Source organism: Camelina sativa, chromosome 1 (genome assembly GCF_030686135.1).
Source record: "Camelina sativa cultivar CO46 ecotype springtype chromosome 1, ASM3068613v1".
Lineage (NCBI taxonomy): Eukaryota > Viridiplantae > Streptophyta > Magnoliopsida > Brassicales > Brassicaceae > Camelina > Camelina sativa.
In genome coordinates, this window is record NC_141880.1 from 25,050,428 (window position 1) to 25,069,089 (window position 18,662).

The following is an 18,662-nucleotide window of genomic DNA, read 5'->3' on the forward strand; positions in this document are numbered from 1 at the left end:
TGTCTTCTTCTTTCTACCCTTTCAGTGGCTTAATCTTCGACTTGTCATTTATTCCAAAACGTCATCACTGCAACGGATTCGTCGTGCATAGAGACGAAACCTCCTTGTCGATGATCGATCCCAAGTTAAAATCCAAGTAATAATAATATATTGAAAGAGAAGAGCGTCTTTAATTTTTGAGGGAAACATATTTTCGTTTTGAAAAACTATAAAATAAACAATATAGGGACTACAAGTAGTCTAAATTAACAGAATCATTACTCGAACTCCCTTGTGATAGAGAAGCAACACTGCCGTTTGCGAGTCCTGTTTTCTTATGATTGATCAAATATATATATGCTAGTCTTCATATTCCAAACTCAATGATTCTCCTCTCTTACAATGCAAACATATTCATATTTGGAAATAAATTTCACCACAAAAAAATAGTTTCCATATATATAAAGAAAACCTCACCAAACTAAAACCTCAACACATCAGCCCTGTTAAGAGAAACCAAACTCCAGCGATCAACAAAACCAAAGAATGAGAAGACGAAGAAGAAGCTTGGGAAGCAACAATCTGAATAGGGAAATTGCATTGTCCCTGAGATATGTTCTGTGTGGTAGTGGTGGCCATACCTTGGAAGACACAAGCATTCTCATCCTGGTTCTTCTCTTGAAAGTACATGTTAAACGCATACGAAGCGTTCCCATTTGCATCAAGACCATTGCAAGAAGACCCGTAACCAAGCGCCGTGCAGTCTGAGTAAGTGCAGGCGAAATTTATGTTATCGGCAAGTTTCGTCAAATCTTTAGAATCTGGATTAAACATACACCACTTGCTGGATAGATACGTCACGTTTTGCGCACCAATCAACAACTTGTTCTGTCCTTGACCTGATAAATCTATAGGAAACTTTGGTTGCCCGTCGAATTTAAATAGTCCCCAGTGGCGCTCGAACGGTCCAGGTGCTATACTTTTCGCATTCTCATCAAGTAATCCGAACAAGTATACCTCAATGTAGGTAGGTCTCAATGGAGTACCTTTGTTTGTTCCAAGCCTTGGTAAAAGACCATTGTAGAATCTGTATGCATTGCCTGTGAACACCCGTTGTAAAAATCAAATTTTAAAAACATTTCATGAATGTGACATTGTACCTAAAGCACTGAAAAAATGTTAGATATCTACCACTATTTGCATGTTTGTCACCCTCTGTCGGCCAGCCGACTTCTCCAACAATGATTGGCATATCTCCATGACCAACAGCTTTCAATGACGATACCAAGGTGTCGAAATTTGCATCGAAAACGTTTGTGTAATCAATACCATTGTCATCTACTGGTGGAGCGCCATCGAAGAAGGCATAGTTAATTGGGAAATCATCATTCCCATAGAGACTTAAAAAAGGGTAGATGTTAATTGCGATGGGAGCGCTGTTATTGCCAAGAAAGTCAACAATTTGAGTCATTGGACCGATGATATCAGGACGGAATCTTCCTGCAGATGGCACAGGATTGCTTGCTGGTGAATCATAGACATCAGCGTTTAAAGGAACTGTCGCTTTGACGGAGTTGCCTAGTCCGGCTTCGTTTAAAGCGTTTTGGATGTTCTGAAGTGCAGGGAATGTGAGGTTTATAAATGATCCGTTGTATGATTTGAGGAATGGCTCATTCCCAACAGCTACAGACCTGAAAATACACATCCACAAGAGATAAGCTTCACTGAGACATATACATACAATTTCTCTAAGTGTTCTTACAAGAGTAACATTTGCAGAGATTTGATATCACAACCAGACAAATTTAAGAACCAATCGATAACAATCAAACTGAGAAAGAGAGGGAGAAACTCACTAACGTGATATTGACACCACCATCGAAGTTATAACGAGTGACATTCTGACGAACCCAATCTTTGGCTCGGTCATAGCTTCCCATGACTTTAAGCTGATTATTAGGAATAGCAACCATAACTTCAAGACCCGAGCCGGCAAGTGCACCCATAGTGGTCTCATCCGCATCAAAAAGCTTAACTTTGTTGATGTTATTGTCCTTAAGCATTTGAGCCACTGTCTTTGGAGGTAGCTTATGTGTAGCCATTGTTCCCCAGTTCACACCCAACCCATCTACCACAATACCCATGATTCCAAATCCAACAAAGAGGGCCAACAGATTCATCATCCTGAGATACAAGTAAAGAGCTTACTAGAGATTTTTTACCCAAAATTCAAACGTGAATACTACTAACAAAACCCCTTAACTAGAACATTTGTAAAATCTCATTAAAACCCAGCAATATAAACAGTTTCCTAAATGCAGTTCAATCCAAACATCAGAAAGTTCAAAGCTTTACACGCAGAATCTACGAGATAACACAAAAATAAAGCCGAAGATAAGATTTTTAAACAAAATGTGAGATTGGGAAAGAGACCTTTCTCACTGAGACTACTTGTCGTCAATCAAAAGATTGAGTCTTTTTTTCACCCTTTTACTGTTTCTGGGAAAAAGCTTTCCCCTTTCTTCTCTTCTCTCGTAGGCTTCCAATAAATTTGTAATTGGGTCTTGAAAGTTTCTGACTGAGCAAGAGACTTTAATTTATTGGAAGCCTACGAGACAATTTGGTAAAAGCCAAAATTAACCCCAAAAAAAAATTTTGTTTGATAAGTAAATTGGAAAAATATGATGTTTGATAACTAATACATTTACTATTTAAAATTAGAAAAATATGATGTTGTATGTAATAGAGAATGTGTAAGATACGAGAGATTGTGGGACAGAGGTTGGTGAGAAGATTAACACAATACCAAAAAAGAATTATTACAAATTGATATATAGTGGTTATTAACTAAATTAAAGAGTTTTTTTTTAATGTCACTATAAAATTTAGTAACTACATATAAAATTATTGTGTATAAAATATTTCTCATTTCAAAGTTTAATATATTTATATATGACTATAAGTTTAGCTAACCAAAATAATTATAAAATATTATAAAATTTACCAAAAAATGTTCTCTTGAAAGATAAATAAGTTAGTAGGAAAAATGAATTAATGTAGAATTATTGGATAGGGGTTATATTTGAGTTAAATGTAGAGTTAAATGGAGTTTCATTCCTTTAAAAGTGAGTTAATTATAAATAAATATTTTAATTTGTTATAACTTAAACTAAAAGGAATACCAAGTGGCCCAATCATAATTCACATGATTTTGTTGTTTGTTGATATAAACTCAACACTCACACATAATATTTCAAAATGAAAAATATTTCTTTTGAAGTGACAAACTAAATTAGTTTTCTTATAAAATTATATGAACAAGATCTTTTAAAACCCCTAGGATAACTTATATCTTTTTGGTTTTTTTTTTTCACTCATCAGTTTAATTTGTAGTGCTAGATTTTATATTAATGGTTTCATCTTAAGAGAATTTAGTTAAATGACATTTTTAAAATTATATTATTTTTTATATTTCACTTCCAGTTAAATATGATTTCTTTTTAGGATCATTTTTCATTTTGATTAAAACAGAAAGACCAATTTTTTAATTAAGTTCTTTTTGTTTTCAAAAAACTCAAATCATAAATAAAATAAATATTATATTGATCTTTACATATTTATCTATTGGATCAAAAAACAAAATAGACTTTATAAATTGATAATTATATTGATCTTTAAATATCATACTGATCTTTATAAATTATTAAAAATGATACATGAATATGTGAGATAACCGGAGACATAATAGATAATTAGATATGGATCATTTCAACTTCATAATTCTTATTGTGTGGTGGATATTGTAAGAAAGTATGAAAAATAACGACATATAAGATGTTAATATAAAATAGACAATGGAAATAAACCTTTTAAAACAATATCTTTTAAAACTATATCTTCTTCCACTATATCTCAAATCTCTTTATTTGTTTTTTTTTATTTTGGTATTGTCGTTGTATGGGTAAAAAAAAATCGACTCAAATATCATTGTAAAAGCTTAGTTTTAGAGTTTGTATGATATGTATATCCTAGAGTTTTAAAGAGTGATAGACTAAGAGAATAAGATAACGCATATTTATAGGAAGAGAAGTGATGAAAAATTACATTTAGAAAAATGAGAGTTATAATTCTAATTTATTGTTTTGTTTTAATATAATTGATTAATAAAATTGAGTGGTAAAATAATGTTAATGCATGATTTATAATTTATATGATTTCAGTTTTATATTATGTGAGTTAAATGTGAGGATAAATTGTTTTTTAATATGTGTTTTAATATAAATATTTTTTTGTTAAAATTGTATTGCCAAGTGGACCAATAAAAAGAGTGAAACCTTACTTTTATTATATGATTATTAAGTGTACAAATGTAATTTGTACAAAACTATTGTGGTACAGATATTTGAAACCCTAAGAATTAAACAAATTACATATGTACACTTAATAATATTTACAGACATTTGTACACTTAATAATGTGTATGAATACAAAATTTATAAAAAGTATTTAACATTATCAAATAAAATCGTCAAACAAAATGCATATCAAATTATAAAGAAAAAAAAACATAGATTTTTAAGTATCTTTAAAATTTTAATTAGGTAACATTTTTGTTTTTAGATTGTAGGGAGCATATAATTTTAAAAAAAAAAATCATAGGCTGAATGGCATTTCTTGTAAATTTGAAATGTTGATAAGGGTTGGAAAGTCTTTTGAACAGTAGAAAACAGTAAAAGCTGTGGAATTTGCTAATTGTAACTAATAATTGTACTACTTTTACAATTATGTTTTGAAAATTGTCTATTTTGCAAATTATCTATAAAAAAAAGAGTAAACATTGATACTTTACAAATGCTTATGTAAATCATCCTTATAAACAAATTAAACATAGCTCTAATTGAAAATATAATTTTGGACATCTTCTTTTTAAAAAATATATATCTTTGTATTACCTTTTTATTTTATTTTGAACAAAAAACTATACATGTATTACCTTGAAAATATAAATTTTGGGGGAAAACAATTGATACAAATCCATAACAATTAATGACAGTCCATACATATTTGTTGATCCACAAATAAAATTTAAAATCTCTAACTTTTCAAAATCATTAAACTCTACAATAATACATCTACCAATAATGATTCTTACTAAAATTTATGAAAAAATCCATTTACCAAAAAAAAATATATATATATATATATATATATATAATCCATGGAATATGGGTTTTGCATTTAAAATTTATGAATTCATCATGGAAAAGAAAAGATGATCATCTGGTGGCGGTACTAGCAGTATAATTTGTATTGAGAACTTTTATATACGTACAACTTGAAAATTAATGGCTAAAGAGATGTTAAAACTAAAAGGTAAAAAGGAGTCAGAGGAAGAGATTAAAAGACCAATGCATGGCATTGCTTTCACTGACAGTGGTAACAGTGTCATGCTCGCGAGTCGCAACCCATTCTTCCCGTTCCCATTGTTTGTTTATTTACTTCCAAATTTTTAATATTCCTTTTGTATAACGTTTTTTAAAATCTTCACATGATTGTGATATTTTTATTAATTGGACAGCTGACTTAGCTAATTGTTAAATTAGTGTCCATTCCCATTAACCATCTCGAGCTGAATCAAAACCGTGTTCAGCAACGGACGTGAGAATCAATCAAATAGAAGATAATATATTTTTTATATCGAATAAACTAGAATTATTAAGTGATAGAAAATGTGAAAGTAATGTTTTCCAATAAAGAACATTAAAATAAAATGAATCAAACCAAATCGATTATGACAATTATTTCCGTTTTGTTTCTACACATTACAACAAAATGGAGAAAAGAATTAATTTAAATTGTACTATCAAAACAAGATTTCGGATATTATAATATTCATCAAAGTACTTCCATAACTGAATCATGTCGGTTCAAAATATATTATGGATTTCTGGTAAACAAAAACAATACTTCAAATTTGAAGATATTTTAGAATCAATTTTAACAACATTGTATATAGAAAGGTGATGGAAATGTTTCTGGCGCCTTTCATCCTCAAGTAAGGGCTCCTCGATGTGGAAGCAAATGCTCAAGCTGCGCCCCACAGCAAAAACATTTCTCTCATGCAGTCTAGGTAATGGAAAGTCATGTTCCTTCTGGTATGATACTTGGACCCCGTTTGGGGATCTGATCACTTTCCTGGGAGCTGACGAACATCAAAGAATTGGTCTCCCATTGGACTCCACTGTGGCACAAGCTCACACCGGGATTGGATGGAGGATACGAGGTGCTCGTACTCAAAATATGGAGCTCCTACTTATCCATCTCACTGAAACAACTCTCTCCGAGAATGTCAAGGACATTTATTTGTGGGCAAAACCAAATGGGGATCCCCAAGATCGTTTTGGTTTCTCCGATACTTGGAACATGTGCAGACTGTCGGCTCAACAAGTGCATTGGCATAATCAGGTCTGGTTCACAGGTTCTATCCCCAAGCATTCATTCATCATGTGGCTTTGTTGTCTAGATCGTATGCCTACTCTTTCTAGACTGAGAAACTGGGGAATAGTAGAAGATGATACCTGCCATCTTTGTGAAATTTACTTTGAGACCAAGGACCACCTTTTCCTAACATGTCCATACAGTTTCGACTTGTGGAGATGGTGCCTTCGTAGGCTACAGATGCCTTTCATAGATTTCAACACTTGGGAGAGCTTCCTTCTTTGGCTCAAGAGTCCTTCTAATGAGGAAAAGATGACCCCCATAAAGCTTATAGCAGCTCAAGCGGTGATCTACTCAATTTGGCACGAGAGAAACGCCCGCATATTTACTGGCATCCGTACCCCGGTTGAAGGACTCTTCGCTCAGCTTGATCGTCGCATCCGTAACACCTGTTCTGCAAGACATTGTATTCTGAAGCTTCAAGACATGCTTATGCTGTGGTTTCGGACCTCCACCATCGCCCCACCACCTAGCTAACTTTTCATTTCACTTTATGTATTGTTCTAGTACCAGGATTGTTCACCCCGGCGTTTTACCTGTTGCTGCAGGCACCACTCGATCTATGTAACTATTAAACTATTAAGTCGTATAATACCAGAAATTCTAAGAAAAAAAAAAAAAAAAAAACATTGTATATAGAAAGTATCAACATCCCCATATCAGCTCACTATATATCGGATGGGGTAACATAGTTTGCATTAGCGTATCTAGCTAGCGACTAGTACTTGGTAAGCTTGTAATAACGATGTCTATGACTTGGCCTTGGAGCTTGGTTTACATCATGGCTATCAGCTAACTCGACTGATGGTTGGTGGAACGGAATACTATTTTAATAAGTTTGAAGTTGTTAAAAATAGTCTATAGTTAGCATTAAAATAAAAATAACACTAGTAAAACATTTTCTGTTTTAAATATACTTTCTTTTTGTTTGTTATGGAACTCTTTTCTTTATTTATATTTTTTGGGTAATATAAATTCTATTCTTTAAAATAGACTCATCAACTTGTCCCCATCAACTTGTTGCTCTTAAGAACTATTATCAGAAAACAACGTTTTTTTTCTTTTCTTTTAAAATTATTATTATTTTAAAAAACTTGCTCTTAAAAAATGCATTCAATATTTCTTATTTTCAGACTATTTATTTATTTTTTTTCATTCAATATTTCTTATTTTTAATCTTAGTGGGATCAGTTACAGAAATGATTCCCATAACCAATTAACTAAAAACACTTCTCATACAATTATCTATTTAATATAAAAATAAATAAAAACATTAAATATATTAGATTAGGGATTGCAAAAATACCATCTTTTGCAAAATTATTGAAACACCGCTTTTCAATTAAATCATTCGTCACCAAGGTTGTCATCTTCCTCCCTCTCTCTCTCTCTCGTGAATCTTTTTTCAAACTTTTGCTTCTCTTTATAGGGAAACCAGACACGATTCCACCGATTCCTTCTCAGCTTCTTCTTCTTCCTCCCCCCTTCTAAACAAACAAACCTTCTCTCAATATCTACAAACTTTTATTATTCTCTCTCTCCATTGGATTCTGATTCTCTTCAACGTGACTCCTCACCTTTTTTTTTTTTTTTTTTTTTTTCTTTTTTCTCAATTTCATCTGCATGTTTCTCGATTCTCTCTGACGCCTTCCTTCTATAACGTTTCTTCGAAAGCTGTTTCCGTCAATTCGGTAAATGGCGATTTTGGATTCTGGAGGCGGCGGCGTCAGCACCGCGACGGCGACGGAGAACGGTGGCGGAGAGTTTGTGGATCTTCGTCGACGGAAATCGAGATCGGATTCCAACGGAGTTCTTTGTGGTTCTGATAATCCACCCTCTGATGATGTTGGAGCTCCCGCCGACGTTAGGGATCGGATTGATTCCGTTGTTAACGATGACGCTCAGGGGACGACTGCTAATTTGGCCGGGGATAACGAAATTAGGGAAACTGGTGGTGGTGGAAGAGGCGGCGGCGGAGAAGGAGGGAGAGGAAACGCCGAGACTACGTATACGTATCGACCGTCGGTTCCTGCTCATCGGAGAGCTAGGGAGAGTCCACTCAGCTCCGACGCAATCTTCAAACAGGTCAAATAACAATCTTGGAATTTGGTGGTTTCAAATTGAGTTCAATATCTCAAATTGGTCTAGTAGCTTTATAGAGATGGATTTGTTTTCATATGGATTGAGTTTGGTGATTGTTTTGCACTGCAGAGCCATGCCGGATTATTCAACTTGTGTGTAGTAGTTCTTATTGCTGTTAACAGTAGACTCATCATCGAAAACCTGATGAAGGTTAGTTACTTCTTTCTCCTGCGGCTTGAGAACTTTCTGGAGCTGAGAAATTTATCAGAGACTTACATTTGTTGTTGCTATCATCCATATAGTATGGTTGGTTGATCAGAACGGATTTCTGGTTTAGTTCAAGATCGTTGCGGGATTGGCCGCTTTTCATGTGTTGGTAAAAATATGTTCTTTTTTTCCTATAAATGTTACATTCGTATACATATCATGATGAGTTTAGTGATTCAGTTCTTCTTTTAACTCTTCCATTGCAGTCTATCCCTTTCGTTCTTTCCTTTGGCTGCCTTTACCGTCGAGAAATTGGTACTTCAGAAATGCATATCTGAACCTGTGAGTAAAACTACTATTCTCCAGCCATTACTCGATTGTTTATTCAAGACAAATTTTGTATCCAGAAGAACTTATAATTTTTTTCTGATAATACTGAAGGTTGTCATCTTTCTTCATATTATTATCACCATGACAGAGGTTTTATATCCAGTTTACGTCACCCTAAGGTGAGAAATAAGCTATGATGTTTCTAGTCTCAACTTCTGATGCTCTTTCTAAGTTTAGGTGGCTAACTTGGGGATCTTGAAAATGGACAGCTGTGATTCTGCCTTCTTATCAGGTGTCACGTTGATGCTCCTCACTTGCATTGTGTGGCTAAAGTTGGTTTCTTATGCTCATACTAACTACGACATAAGAACTCTAGCCAATTCAGCTGATAAGGTAAAAGAAGAAAACGAAATATATATATATATATCAGTCACTTGCATTGTGTTACTATTTTAACCGGACACTGTTATAAACTTAAGGCCAATCCTGAAGTCTCCTACTACGTTAGCTTGAAGAGCTTGGCATATTTTATGGTTGCTCCCACATTGTGTTATCAGGTAATGAGATGCATCTTATTGCTAAGAGCATCAACCATTCTTACTCTTGCAAGAGTTTATTGTCTAAACCTCGTGTCTTTGCGTTTTTCCAGCCAAGCTATCCACGTTCTCCGTGTATACGGAAGGGTTGGGTGGCTCGTCAATTTGCAAAACTGGTCATATTCACTGGATTCATGGGATTTATAATAGAACAAGTGCGTTTTCAACATCGTGCTTTATTTAATTTTCCTTGGTGACATTCATCTTCCCTGCGTTGTCACCACTTACGTCCTGTTGTTTTGGTCTTCTATGGCAGTATATAAATCCTATTGTCAGAAACTCAAAGCATCCTCTGAAAGGGGATCTTCTATATGCTATTGAAAGAGTGTTGAAGCTTTCAGTTCCAAATTTATATGTGTGGCTCTGCATGTTCTACTGCTTCTTCCACCTTTGGTATGCTGCGATTCTTCTCTTTCGAAATAATTTCCAAAGAAGAACAACAGAAAAGAACTACATCTCATCAAGAAATTGATAATTTTAGTCTCTCATGTAATTTCAGTCTCTCATAGTCTGATGTAATTTCAGTTACTGAATACAAATCTCTTTGCATCGTTCTTGTCCACAGGTTAAACATATTGGCAGAGCTTCTCTGCTTCGGGGATCGTGAATTCTACAGAGATTGGTGGAATGCAAAAAGTGTGGGAGATGTGAGTTGTTTTACTCAAAAAGAACTTGTGATTTTTAAGGTTGTCGTTTTTGGGTCACCTAACTAACGAAATTTCATTATTCACTGTCTTCCTTAATCAGTATTGGAGAATGTGGAATATGGTATGGTTCTCTTCCTCAAACATCACCTTCTTTTCTGTACAAAATAGAAGAAGGGAGCTAATCAATAATATCTTGTTTTTCTTGACAGCCTGTTCATAAATGGATGGTTCGACATATATACTTCCCGTGCCTGCGGAGCAAGATACCAAAGGTGAGTGACTTATATATTGATATGAAATTCTCGAGATTTCTTTTTATGCTTTATAACTTAATCCCTCTACATACTTGTTTTCCAGACACTCGCCATTATCATTGCTTTCTTAGTCTCTGCCGTCTTTCATGAGGTATATACTTTCTGCATTACCCTGTCTCTAGACACATGAACACACGCTAGTTAAAGAAATGCTAATATTTAAAGTAATATTCTTACTTAATGATATGGTGTTTAAAAATTTTCCTTTTGATAGCTATGCATCGCAGTCCCTTGCCGTCTCTTCAAGTTGTGGGCTTTTATAGGGATTATGTTTCAGGTAAGAAAATTCTTTTGCAGTCGATTTCTTACATACAATCAGCAATAGTATGTCACGTTAGTCCCATTTTCTGACCAATCATTGTGGTGTTTGAGTAGGTGCCTTTGGTCTTTATCACAAACTATCTACAAGAAAGGTTCGGCTCAACGGTATGCTCTCACAACCCGAGAAAATAGAACAACTTACTCTTTGTTTTATAGCCTAGCCATTTAAATCGCAATGTTGAAACTTGAATCGAGTTTATCTGTTTTGGAATGGGATCATAATTAGGTGGGGAACATGATCTTCTGGTTCATCTTCTGCATATTCGGACAACCGATGTGTGTGCTTCTTTATTACCACGATCTGATGAACCGCAAAGGATCAATGTCATGAAACAACTGTTGGAAATTGACTTTCTCCAAACATATGTGGTTGTGATGCTAAAACAAGAATAGTGTTTTAACCATTGAAGAAAAAAAAAAAAGGAAACAAATTAGAGTTGTTGTATCTGCAAAATTTTGGTAGAGACGGACCGTTTTTGAGTTTTGAATCTCGTTGTCAAGTCTTTCTTTTGATCTTGCTATGCTCTTGTCTTTAAACCACAATCAAGCAAAGTAGATTGATATATTGAATTTTGTTTTGGTGTAAAGAAAATTTTAATCGAAAACTGTTGTAATGATTGGTGCAAAAAAAATTAATAAATGGTTTTTTTCTTTTCTTGCCTTTTGGAAATAAAATAGTAGTTTTGTTAGGTTTTTACTGTTGGACCAAATGTAGGACGGTAAATTTTATTTGTAATAAGAAAATGACAAATGTGATTAATGTGCATCGGGATTGTATAAAATCTTGGTGGTCCCGTTAGTGAACGGGCCGTTTCGTTTTTTTTTTATCTTTCTAGCGTATTTAAATTACAGGAAGTAGTCGAGGTCAGAACATCATCATTGACAATATCAGTAAATTCATTACATATGCAGTGGAATAGTATTGTAGAGACATTACACATGTGCAACAACAAACAACACACGATAACAACTCAACCTTTTCAGTAATTTAGTTATAATAATGATGCAGACTAAGTGACTAACCATAAGAAAAAATTGGTGAGTAGTGATTGATGTTCATGTTCTTTGTGTTTATAAAATAGATGAAAGAACCTCATGCTCTGTGTTTATTCAAGAGATATGAGACGTAAATCTAATCATTAGAAGAAAAGAAAAAAAATCTAACAATTGTAATCCATACTTTGTCAACAGTTTTAAATATACTAGGTTTTGAGTCCACGCTATGGGTGGGTTAATTTGATAAATTTTGTATTGATGACAATTATGACATATTATCTTGTAGAAAACTTTAAATTACTATTAAGGCAAAAAAATTATTTCAGATACACAATTTTACACAATTTTTTTAAAAAATCTTAAAATCACTTGTGCTAAAAAAAAAATCTGATCAAAAGAATCAGATTTAACTAGACGTTGAGGCGAGGCAGACTGAACATTCGAACTAGTGATGTTGCATATACTAAATCATTTGACCACGGGACAAACGAAACATTTTTAGAATAAGGAATTAATCTCATTTTCTCATATTTCATTGACCACCACCATTTACGTCTTTGCGTATTTTTCCACTATTTTCTTATCTTTCATATTTCTTCTTGTCATTTTCATTGTCAAATTTTAGTGATAATTGTCATTATTATATTTCTCGTCCGGTTATTCGTTACACTCTTCTTCTTCCTCTTCCTCCTCAGTTATTTTCACATTCCCACTGAATAATCATTTCAATTTTTTTTTTAAATTACCACAAAACTTGGTAACCCATCAAATTCCAAAACCAAAATTATTGCTTTTTTTTCGTAAAATTTGTGCAATTCATGGATCAGCATAATCAACATATGAACTCAATTATTATTTCACTTGTATACTTACTCGGTTATAGATCCATACGCATTGAAATTTTTATAATATTTTAAACTTTCTATGGGGATATTTATAATATTTTTAAATATTATATAGAGTTTTAATATTTATAATCTTTTTGAACCTTTTAAAAGTTTATAATTGTAATATTTAAAACTATAATATTTTTGAACCTTTTAAAAGTTTGTAATTGTAATATTTAAAACTTTTTAAATTTTTAAATCTTTAAATTTAGACGCTTGTTAAATCAAGCTTCATGTTCATTCGTAGTTGGAAACATATTAATCTTATTTATAATGGTTCTCAGCTATTGTCTAAAACTTTTCTAGCTGATGTGGGACGTTGTACATACACTTATTTATAAGTATTTTAATATAGAAATTTTACATAATATCAAAAATATTAAATATTGAAATCTAAAATTGGTCGTTTAAAACATTTGAATATACAAAATTCTAGAAATTTTAAAAAATGTTAATTAATGACATGTCGAATCTGTATTAGATGTTTTAAGGCATATGTGGAGAGTCTTATGAGCTTATAGCTTCTACTTTTATTTAGTATAGATGATTACATTATTTAGTTTATATGATTAACATAAACATGTTAACTTTTGAAGCGTCTTGTCATATGTATTAACGTACTAATTAATTCCTGATCGATGTTGGGTAACTCCTGTTCGATCGAATTATGTTCAGAAGCTTTCTTCTACCTTTTCAAACAGTATTACTAAAATTAGATTATATGCTAGTGGTACCTTTAAATATTATTTAATTTAAAAAAAACGTGACAATACATAAAATCTTGGGATATGAAAGACAAATTAGATGTACTCATGTATCATGTTAGGTGGAGCAACGAAATAATCAAGTTTCTCATGTACTGTATATATATATATATATATTTTTAATAGAAACTGATCATGGGCAATTCTTATTAGTTAGCTTTCCATATATTGATAACCTTGTCTAAAGGTCAAAAGTAATACAAACAATTTGAACAAGAAATTAGTAGTAAAACTCATGATAGTCGTCGAGTTATAAAAAGAAAGAAAGTTATACTAGTACTAGTATTAATGGTTGGTTAGTCCTTTCCTTTAAAGAGGGACAAAAAGATGATTAAGAAAGGAATCACGTGAAGATCACGTGGGGAGATTGGTCAAACGTAGAGGACGAAGAGAAAAAATCAGTTGGAAGAAATTAAAAGCTCCTCCACCGACTCGGAGAGACAGCTGCCTCTGACTCAGCGCCTCATTTTTGACTTGGCAGTCTCTTTATTAATATTCTGAACTACTCTTTTTTTTTTTTTTGACATAACAAGTGGAGTACTATTTACATAGTATAAAATAACTACTGACGTTAAGCAAATAAAATAAGATAATGATAGTTAGTATTAATATTAGCCGTTAAATATGTATTTCATATAAAATTTCTAATAAATTCTAGTATCTAACATGTTTATCACCTTAATTTTTCAAATCCAAGAAAGACATGTAAATTTTAAATCAACTGAAGTATGCCTTTTTTATTTTAATTTGTAGATAAGAATTTAAAATAATTTCAGATATACATAATTATAAATTAAATTCACAGTAATATATATATATATATATATATATATATATATATATATATATATATATCTTACAAAAATACTAAGTTTCCAGGAAAAAAACAACACTTTTTATTAATTGCATTTCTCTTATTAATCATTCTAATTAATTTCCAAAATATAAAGAAACTTTATTCAAAACAATTTATTGTTTACATATATGATTTGGTCTTCTTCCTAAAAAGATTAGTCAAAAATATTTAAACACAAAATAGTGCGATAGTATTTTCGTAAAATATTTTACAAATACAGTAACAATTACTTTACAACTCCATCCATTTACAATAATCTTACCCCCAAAAGAAACTGTTAGGTATTTGTAAGTTACAAAGTCCACACTTCGACTATAAATACACTCTTGGACAAAAAAAAACTCCTAAACATATTTATTTGTAAGTTACATAGTAACAAAGAATACAACAACATATGTAATTCAAAACACACACAAAAAAAATTCTTTCCTTCTCGTAAAAGAAAGAAACAAAAACAAAAAACACAAAAGGCATTCGTCAGCTTTATTACAAAACACCATCACTTCTTCTTTCTTTCTTTGTCTGAGTCCCAAGAATGGAAGACTTCAGATCCAGATCGTACAGTGACGGAAGAACATCAGACCTTCAAGTACAATATTCAGCTCACGGCCGGAGATCTAACGGACCAGATTCATTCAGTGGTAACGGTGGTATGCAAGATCTTAGGTCTTACAGCACTTCCTACACAGAGTACCCTAGCCGGATACCCGAAGACCCGACGACTAATCAGAAGAAAGGAAGATTATCATCATCTTCATCGTCTTCTTGGGGTGGTTTTGTGGATCCAGATTTACAGAGGAAGAAGAGAGTTGTGAGTTACAGAGCTTATACTGTTGAAGGTAAGCTTAAAGGCTCTTTCAGGAAAAGCTTCAAATGGATCAAAGATAAATGCAACAAATTACTTAATTAAATTCAAGCCAATGTGCATGCTTAATGAGATTATTTAAACTTTCCGTTTTTTTTTTTTAATTTATATATTTGATGATTTCGATCCACTGTCAATCTTTTTATCATTTTTGTGTGTGTTTTAGTTTGTGGTGGTAGTAGTAATTGTGTAACAACAATAATTAATAGATTCATATCGGGGATAAGTTTATGATTCTTATTCGATTTTTGACGTATTCTAAATTATTTGTTTGGCAAGTAATGGCCAGTTAATTACAATGTTCACTCATTTCTTTATGATTCAAAACATCCATAATTTATTATTAGGTTATTATTATCATGTTTTGTCCAATTTTTAATTCCTTTCAAAATTTGCGACATGCGTGACTAAAAATATTATCTTGTGAAAACGATTTTTTTGTATGTTAAGAGTCACGGCATGAATGTTATGTTATACAAATTTCTTACAGTTTTTTTTTTTTATCTACAATACTTTTTTTTTTAACATCTAACAAACTTCATTAATATAAATCAGAAGTATACAAGATTAGTAACGAGATTACAAATACAATCAATGGTTTGTGTAACAAAGAAACAAAAAGCAAATACTTAATCATCTTTGTTATCTCCATCAATCTGGTGTGACTATCTTGCTTGGGAATCAGCTTCTTTTTATTGATGAAATACCGATAACGCATTCGAAAGTCGCAGGTAGCGATCCATCTGTTACATCGCATAACCTTCAAATTGATCGAAACTCTCTTAAAGTAAGAGATGTCATTGATCTTGATTGTACTTAAATCCCATTTCTGTTGATATGGCATATGCGTCTTCTTCTGGTTCTCCTATTATTGGCCATCCACTCTTCTGCAACATATTGTTTCCATGGAGGTTTACGTGTTGGTCGTAGCTTACATATCAAATCCGAGTGGATTTGTATTAATCTTCGGAACGCCCGGAGTAGATTATATGGACGTCCGGTAACAATCACATAACTAACATATGATGTTAGTATGACCAAACACACGGCCAATATGACCGAAAAATTCTCGACTAAAACGCCGAACATGGGAAAACAACGGTTGTTTCGAAACCGTCGATGACTAGGTCTACAATCCGAGAACAAGAGCCAACAAAGAGATAGTGTGGTAACAGAAGAAACCACATGGAATCCATTGGTAAACATTGAAGCACCCTTCCGATGCAAATACGAACACATTTTCATCATCAACCCTAGACTTCTCTATTTATTAAATGAAAAACAGAAAGTAATAACCGAGAAAACAGAAGTTATGAATTGCCGCTTCTCACCGAATAAAGATAAATAACAAACAAAAGTTAAGAGGACACAAACGATATAGAAAAGAGTACGGCCGACGCCGGAGTCGACGCCGACCGTAAAGAAAACAGAAGCTTTTTGGTTGTGAACAGTCGTCTTCTTTGTTGCAGGGAGAGAAAACGGTTGTTGAAAATCTCCTAATCTATTTTAATCTACAATACTTCTCATTAAGTTTCGTAAGGACTCTCGATTATTAATTTTGGAAGTCAGTTTCGTTTTATTTTGTTGCTTAAAATCAACTCATGGCTTCAACAAAACTTTTTTTTTCTTTTTCTATTCAATAAATCCAACGTCTTAACGTTACATGATTAACTATCTACCATACTAATTTAACGTCTTCATTTGTAGCAATTGGTGTGTTTGAGAGACTATATACATTTGTTCTAAACGAAGAAAGATTTTATTCCATTTGTAATAGTTGGTGTTATACATAATAAGAGAACAATTTTGTAAAGACAATATATATATATATATATATATATTTTTTTTTTTTTTCAATTCCAAACACTATGACTATGAAATATTGCTTTCATTTATAATGATTGGTGTGTTTGATGAAAGGAATGTGAAGGAAATGATATCGAAGTTGAACACCGATTATATATATATGTCTTCAAATCGATATTTCACTGCGATATTATTTCCGTCGTCAAAATACATTAAAACACACACATCATTATTAATGACAATTGACAAGTATATCTCTTAATCATAGTCTTTTAAGAATTTTTGACAAACAAAAAAGATTGAAAAAATCATAATGCTTAAGATTTTTGTACATTCTCTCTATAATATACATGATAACAGAGCAATTTAAATTTTTTTGAATTTCTCTCCCAGGCACGGTTGTCGAGAAGGCATGGAAACTCCTATTATCCAGATCTCAACTACCCTGTTCCACCAATAGGAACACCCTGCTCCCTATTATCCAGCAGTCAAAAGCCCTGACCGAATGGATTCGTGTGCCTCAGATCTTCGAACTCAGCCAGAATCCCCTCATCTGAAACTCTCAACCTCCCATTCCGACCATTAAGCGGTGGTTTACCTCTTAATTGCTGTAGTTAATGCTCTCGCCTTGTGCTTCCAAAAACGGCTCTTGAATCACTGTTTCCAGAGCAACGGTTTTTCTGTTGTTTCTTCAACTTCCCGCCTAACTTTCACTCAAACCATCAAACACCTAACCTATTTCAACTTTGTTTCTATGGAAAATCGTATTCCCTACCATCTAAAAGGGAAAGAACCAGCCCGAGGTTTCTCCCCGCCTCCCTGTAAGAGAATCAAAGCACCCGACCTGGATACATCTGACCTAATCCAAGAAAACTCTCTCACTCTCATCGATCATCTAACAAACCCTGTGGGACAAAGAATGAGGGCTCTCTTCCCTTTTCTACTCAACCGGTGGAACCTACAAGGAAAATCAGATGGTGCAGACCTTGGTCAAGGAGTGTTCCAGTTCAAGTTTGAAAAAATTGAGGATATTAACCGGGTTTTAGCTAACATACCTTACCACTTCGATCAGTGGATGATCATTATCCAGAAATAGGAGCCAGTCATCTCTCCATCCTTCCCCTCCCAGATCCCCTTTTGGATAGAAATCCGAGGACTACCAAAACATTTCTGGAAGAAAGAAATGGTATTGTCTATAGGTGAAGCTTTAGGTGAAATCTTGGAATGGGAAATTTCCCCTTCCTCTGTCAAAGTCCAAGTCCTCACAAACGGACTGGAGCCAATCACAAAGGAGACCATTGTATAATTTGCTGATGGAAGTGAAGCACTCCTCTCTCTAGAGTACAGAAACCTCAAGAACTACTGTACCCACTGCCTCCGTCTCACCCACGAGAAATCTATGTGTCCGGGACTACCAACTCGGGAAAAGGACCCATCTCCAAAACCAAGTAATGGTAACCTACTAACAGCTCCTCCCTCCACGTCAAGAAACTACTACACCCCCAGGATAACTT

The 18,662-nt window shown here is 33.2% G+C and overlaps 4 protein-coding genes and 1 pseudogene across 5 annotated transcripts; 3 read left to right on the forward strand and 2 right to left on the reverse strand.

Moving 5' to 3' along the window:
* Positions 1–309: 309 nt before the first annotated feature.
* On the reverse strand, positions 310–2,547 carry LOC104701367 (glucan endo-1,3-beta-glucosidase 8-like). The gene is made up of 4 exons (XM_010417056.2): positions 2,413–2,547; positions 1,840–2,163; positions 1,171–1,670; positions 310–1,079 (listed from the first exon to the last, which is right to left on the reverse strand). The coding sequence occupies exons 2-4, from the start codon at positions 2,160–2,162 to the stop codon at positions 469–471; spliced, it is 1,434 nt and encodes a 477-aa protein (XP_010415358.2). The 5' UTR covers position 2,163; positions 2,413–2,547; the 3' UTR covers positions 310–468.
* Positions 2,548–6,048: 3,501 nt separating this feature from the next.
* Positions 6,049–6,954, forward strand: LOC104710752 (uncharacterized). The gene has a single exon (XM_010427405.1). The coding sequence runs from the start codon at positions 6,049–6,051 to the stop codon at positions 6,952–6,954; it is 906 nt and encodes a 301-aa protein (XP_010425707.1).
* Positions 6,955–7,482: 528 nt separating this feature from the next.
* On the forward strand, positions 7,483–11,361 carry LOC104701387 (diacylglycerol O-acyltransferase 1). The gene is made up of 16 exons (XM_010417066.3): positions 7,483–8,562; positions 8,689–8,769; positions 8,862–8,935; positions 9,033–9,108; positions 9,208–9,275; positions 9,366–9,489; positions 9,576–9,653; positions 9,746–9,847; positions 9,949–10,085; positions 10,258–10,339; positions 10,440–10,460; positions 10,549–10,611; positions 10,697–10,744; positions 10,868–10,930; positions 11,029–11,079; positions 11,201–11,361. Exons 1-16 carry the CDS (start codon positions 8,173–8,175, stop codon positions 11,303–11,305), a joined length of 1,563 nt encoding a protein of 520 aa, XP_010415368.1. The 5' UTR covers positions 7,483–8,172; the 3' UTR covers positions 11,306–11,361.
* A 3,464-nt stretch (positions 11,362–14,825) lies between these two features.
* LOC104701397 (uncharacterized) lies at positions 14,826–15,578 on the forward strand. The gene has a single exon (XM_010417078.3). It carries the CDS (start codon positions 15,013–15,015, stop codon positions 15,385–15,387), a length of 375 nt encoding a protein of 124 aa, XP_010415380.1. The 5' UTR covers positions 14,826–15,012; the 3' UTR covers positions 15,388–15,578.
* Positions 15,579–15,883: 305 nt separating this feature from the next.
* Positions 15,884–16,864, reverse strand: LOC109128876 (uncharacterized; annotated as a pseudogene). The gene has a single exon (XR_015598207.1). The product of XR_015598207.1 is annotated as an uncharacterized LOC109128876 (transcript).
* Between the last annotated feature and the right edge of the window lie 1,798 nt (positions 16,865–18,662).